Here is a 5672-nt window from a genome sequence, read left to right on the forward strand (position 1 = left end):
TTAGTGCTTACGTGATTATTTGAATATTATTGTATAGAAGCAAACTAATAAATAACTAGAAAAATACTTGAGAAAATACTTTGTATATTTTAGGTAATTTTTGTAATTGAGTTTTAGTCATTATACCTTAAACTTTTATATCCTAACACATAGTAGCTGATAAAAATCATACTAGAAATCTCTATTGAGACTTAGAGCCTAAAGAGATTTACTAAAGAAAAAATATTTGTTAAGAATTAGAGCTTCAAGAGGCTTGGGAGTGAAAGAATAAGTAGTTGACAACTGAAGTATAAACAAGTTTGGTAGTAATAGAGTTCTTAGTTGAGCCTTACCTAAATATGTGTTGAATAATTATAATTATCTAGAATATAATGAAAAATTATTACGACAGAAGAGACTAGATGTGGCTCTCAGTTGAATATGAGTAAACCATTTTAAAATCATAGTGTGTTTTTCTATCGCTTATCTTTTATTGTTTTCGTATATAGGAACAACGCAACTTTGAACCAGGTGCACATTAGTATTTCAAAACCAATTTTAAAAGAGTATTTAACATATCATTGCTCGTGGAATTTTTAATAAAATAAATATTTTCAAAAACTTAACAAACACAATTCAATTTACCTTCTTATATTAGTCTATATCAACTTCAATATTATAGTACATCTACTATTCCACAAGATATGCTCCCATTATATACAGGTAGACAACATTACAAGGAGAAAACAATATATGCCAAATAGCATCACCTTTAAACAAAACACAAAAAACCGATATGTGAAGAGAAGCTTTGGCTACAAGGATCAAATAATGGCAAGATAATTTTGATATTGATTAGAGCATAGTAATATGAACATGGATAACTTGCATGCTTCTAAAATTCATCATTTCTTCCCATAAAACAATGTATAATGCATGTCAAAGCTATGCAGTTAAGTGCTAGAACAGACAGTTTATGACTCAACATGAAGAATGCATTTATTATATCTACATTAATTAATATATACAAATGGATTGCATGAAACAATTTAGATAAGCATGATCGTACATTCTACCAGAAAGATACACTAAACATTACAAAGAGACCCATTTGACGTTCAAGTGGAAGGTAGTTCTTACTGCTCACTCTCCTTGTCTTAATCCTTTTCCGGATCCAAATCAAATCCAAACCCAGCATCATCTTGATACAATTTTGGATTCGGCTTGCCAGCACTACAATCAGTCTTTTGTGCACTCGTTGGTGGTACCTGTGAAGCAGTGGAGCCATCCTTTGAACCATCCTCGATTTTCTGTTTTTTTAGTGGAGATAAAGCACCTGCAAAGGCATTACTAGATCTAGAAGGCTCTGACTGAGGATGATTTTGCTTATCATGGGACGATGGCAGTGTTTCCGTAGTTGTCAAGGTACTACCTAATTTCTGCTGCTCCTCTATAATCTTCTGCAAGTATTTACCTTGTGCTTCAATTCTCATTTGCAATTGTTGTTGAACCTGGACTATCATTGAAGCAAATGAAAGGGTTTTATCAGTATCAGAAATGCTTATAACGATGGTGGGCATCATACTAAGCACATTACTCTAAAATCTAAAATGCAGCATTTATCAGATGGCTAATGTCATATGCATGTGTGATGGGTTTACCCAGCTAGCAAAAGATGCAGGGACTCGGCAGACTAAAGATAAAAGCATATACATTTCAAAAAAATTACAGAAATTTTACGAGTAACAAATTTAAGAAGTGTCTTTCTGCTTTACCCACCATATAGAATATTTGATAAATGGTGAAAACTAAAATTTGAAGCCATTAGTGTACAACTCGATCCGTCTCTCTACAAATTACTCTAAATTGAAGTTTCTATTGTAAATTAAACTTCAAGCAATCACTTCGATCATCCACATGATTGGCCTATTCAGTTGTTCCTATTTAAGATACACATCATATATTCTGGTTGCCAAAGAAAACCACCCATATGGTATAGCTATAGAAGAACTTACGTAGTTACATTACTTGTCGGTGACTAGAACTTTTAAGGAAATGATATAATAAAAGGATGGAATAAAGAGAAAATCCACATTTTAATTATATCATTAAGTATTAACATTGAAAATTTGTAAAAGTTTTCTGTCAGATATAGTGTTTTAAATTACAGTTGTTGTCGCGATTGTGTTTACTATGATTGTGGTCGTTATAGTGTGAATTATTTTGTTAGTAAAAAAATATTTTTCATATCAATGCGATTTGATGCGGCCTGATGCGGTTGAGTTGTAGCCTGATGCGGCCCAAATGCAGTGTGATGCGGTTGTGTTGTGGACCGGTGCAGTTGTATCATGTGATTTGGTGTTACAACATAAGTGCAGTTGTGGCATTCACCGCAATTTGATGCGGTCCGCAATTTGAAACACTCTCAGATATATTATGAACTATAAAAGAAAAGGAAGTGATCTATGCTACCAATAGGAAGTTGCAGGCAGTATGTCCTTGCTTATTTTTCGTTCACCTATTACTTCTGCCCAGTTTCCTGTTCTCAACTTGGTATGTATTAACAGTTTTTTTTTTTGCTGTTCTTTCCGTATATAACTCCTATTTCTAATCACTTATCCACATACCAAAAGAAAGAGTTAAAGAATGTTTATAGCCTAAATAGTGTTTTTTTCCATCAATTGGGAAACAGAGTAAGGCCAGGCACCAAACCTCAAGCTGTTCATGAAGACGTTTCTGAACCTCCATCTGCATTCTTAGAGCGTCATTAATTTGAAATCCCCTGAACACCATGAAGGTTTTATAAAATGTCAGAAGTATATACAAAGAAGGAAGAAGCAAAAAAAGAACAAAGACACAATTAACGAGTTATATTTTAACTTGTGAAAACAGTCAGATACCCACGGCGAAGAATCTGCACCAGAAACACTGCCTCCAGAATTTCTTTTCTCATCTTTAGAGTCTGAAAGTCGAGAAAATAATCTCACAGATTCGATAAAAGTGAAATCATAACAACATCGTATTTCTAGTTAATTTGCTAATTTTATTTTTGGGGGAGGAAGGAAAAAAGAAACAAGGCACCTTTACCATCAACTGAAGATTCAGGCAAGTACTTTGCAAGGCGATACTTCTGCATAAAATGATATCAGACAGAGACTAGAATCAGTGTCAAAATAATAAACAAACTGACATTTTATGCCCCGATGCCTAAATTATTAGACCAATGGCAATACCTGTAAATGGCTTTTGACGTGATAAATAGTAAGCCCAGGCACACCCATCACTCTTAGAACCCCTTTTGGTGTTGCTCCTGTCATGAACAATCCAAAAGAATCCACATAATTAGATTTTTTTTTGCAGATGATCAGGTTAGAGAAATAAACGCCAAAAACGAAAAGGGGATAAGTAAAAGGGAAGACAAACACTTTCGAGCAACATATCTGCATCAATTTAAAATAATTACCCACTGAAAATATAAAAAATTCAATTGAATTCCTAACTTCAAAGAGTTGGGAATGCCTCCCAGGCATGAACACATAGTTGAAATCATTTAATTTTAAATAAAACTCCATGATGATGCAGTATCTAAACATCACTAAGTTACATTACTAGAAAGCATGTATCACTTACTAGCCCACATGGTTGAAGCCATTAATTTGAAATAATAATCCACATGAATGCAATATCTAAGCATCACTTAGTTACATTTCAAAAATCATGCAAGTATCACTAGCATGTAAGCAATCTCTGCTAATGCAGTATGTAAGCATCATTAGTTACATTCGCAAAAGGCATTCTCTTACTACATGTTTGTCAAAGATATAAGTTACAGAAGGAAATTTATTTTGCCTTAAAAATTGTGTTAAGCTCAACAATGAAAAGAAATACCCACTATCTGGTCCACCAAGTTGTGTAATGGCATCCACAAAATGGTCATGAAGATCGGATGTCCATCGTAAGCGTTGTTTCCCACTTCCCCCAGCTGGTGTGGCATTTTTCATGGCAGATCCACCCAAAACCACAACATTTTCAAGTTGTTCAACACTACCTTGAGATTTATGTGGCACCATTGTTGACGCTGAAAACTTCTTTGCATGATACATGGTTTATACTACTATAGTTTACATCCAAAAAGTAAAATATCACCAAATAAATAAATAAATTTTCACTATTTTTTTAAGAACAAAATAAAAAATTAAACCCCATCCATAAACAATGACAACCACACATTTTTCCACTAAATCTGGCGACATAGATCAAACAACACCATAATTCTCTAACATAAATCAATCAATTGACAAACATTTACATCTAAACCCTTCTTAACAGTTTCGCCAATAGTTTTTCTTGATCGCTCTCTACCTCTATCTCTAATGATAAGGCTACCCAACATCTAATCTACCCTCTTTAGCATAGCTTCTACGGGTCTTCTATAGTTTGAACTAGTTAAGGTGAGATTCTATTATCTTAACTTTCCCTCTAATCATTCATCTTAACCTTGTCGTATCTAGGATGTCCACTCATCCAACGTGACATTCTCATCTCTATTATATCGACTTTATTCTCATGTTAGCTTTTTCACCACCCAACATTCATTTATATACAACGTCCCAGATCTTATATAATATGGTAATATCCGTGCCATTGAGCTTGAATTATACTTTTTTTCCTACCATATATAACACTCCAAACGTTCATAAATTTCATCCACCCAGCTTGAATCCTTAAATCTCATCCCACCCTATCACTAATCGCTAATTCAATACACTTAACATTAATAAAGCTCAAGTCAAACACAGTTTTCAAGACCAACTTACTAGTATCAACTACTACCTCCCTAACTCTTTTGAGTAGTTTCACATGTATTAAGGAAAATTTGTCAACCATTGTAAAATATTTACTAAAACTACCTTTGATTAATGGAATTAAATCATGTAAATAAGCGTATTTTGGTAATAAATTATTTATTGACATAAAAAAACAACAAAAACTCCAAAAGGGTTTATAGAAAGTACAGGATGTAGCATATAATAACATTATAACCCTCAAATTTAACAGGGAAACAAAATTAGAAACATAATAACATAGCAAATTTACCTACACAGAGTTTAGGTTAGAGAAGCGAATCAAAAAGCAGAGATTTGTAAAGGTTTCAGAGCATTCATTCTTCAAACCGATTGGGACATCGAAATTAGAGACTCCAGTTGGATTTTTTTTCAGATCGAAAACGATGAATTGAATTCGCATAGGTCACATGAGATTCTAACGTGGGAAAAAGATGTTTTTTTATATATTTTTATAGTTTTTACGAGAAACTGAGGAGAAAAAGGAATGGAATTTTTTTTTCTCGGGTGAGATTCGGGATTGATATTTGATGGTTTGTGTGAACGTGAGGTTCTTTTGTTTTTCTTTCACGAAATGATTGGATTATAGAAAAGGGAGAGGGAGTGAGAAGTTGCCCAATAGTGCTGGATTCTCTCGGATAATGAAGAGATAAATTATACCTTTTACACTTATACATGGAACAAAAATGTCATCTTATTATATTTTAAAGATAAAAATGTTAAATCATATTATTATTTTTCTCTTGTTGTGGGTGTATTTATACATGTATAACTAGACAGAATCCTAACTGAGGTGGTAGGTCCCATACACGTGGTACGTGTCACTTGCTCTCTCTGTTTTTATTGTTG

At 33.4% G+C, this 5672-nt stretch overlaps 1 protein-coding gene across 6 annotated transcripts; it reads right to left on the reverse strand.

Annotated features, from left to right (window-relative positions):
* Positions 1–808: 808 nt before the first annotated feature.
* LOC109337048 (myb family transcription factor PHL7-like) lies at positions 809–5435 on the reverse strand. 6 transcript variants are annotated; one of them, XM_019573909.1, is made up of 7 exons: positions 5081–5435; positions 3872–4090; positions 3213–3289; positions 3061–3109; positions 2884–2941; positions 2692–2761; positions 809–1490 (listed from the first exon to the last, which is right to left on the reverse strand). In XM_019573909.1, the coding sequence occupies exons 2-7, from the start codon at positions 4080–4082 to the stop codon at positions 1137–1139; spliced, it is 819 nt and encodes a 272-aa protein (XP_019429454.1). In that variant the 5' UTR covers positions 4083–4090; positions 5081–5435; the 3' UTR covers positions 809–1136. The 6 variants fall into 6 exon arrangements, with proteins under 6 accessions (XP_019429454.1, XP_019429453.1, XP_019429452.1 ...); XM_019573908.1 differs by having other exon boundaries at positions 3872–4093; XM_019573907.1 differs by having other exon boundaries at positions 5077–5435.
* Between the last annotated feature and the right edge of the window lie 237 nt (positions 5436–5672).

Source organism: Lupinus angustifolius, unplaced genomic scaffold (assembly GCF_001865875.1).
Source record: "Lupinus angustifolius cultivar Tanjil unplaced genomic scaffold, LupAngTanjil_v1.0 Scaffold_1_814, whole genome shotgun sequence".
Classification (NCBI taxonomy): Eukaryota; Viridiplantae; Streptophyta; class Magnoliopsida; order Fabales; family Fabaceae; genus Lupinus; species Lupinus angustifolius.

Excerpts from the sequence above, each read along its gene's own strand:
- LOC109337048 (XM_019573909.1), bottom strand. The coding sequence starts at position 4,082 with ATGTATCATGCAAAGAAGTTTTCAGCGTCAACAATGGTGCCACATAAA. Across the intron at positions 3,110-3,212 it reads ACGTCAAAAGCCATTTACAG|AAGTATCGCCTTGCAAAGTA; the intron begins GTATTGCCATTG and ends CATTTTATGCAG. Across the intron at positions 1,491-2,691 it reads GTCTTCATGAACAGCTTGAG|GTTCAACAACAATTGCAAAT; the intron begins GTTTGGTGCCTG and ends ATGATAGTCCAG.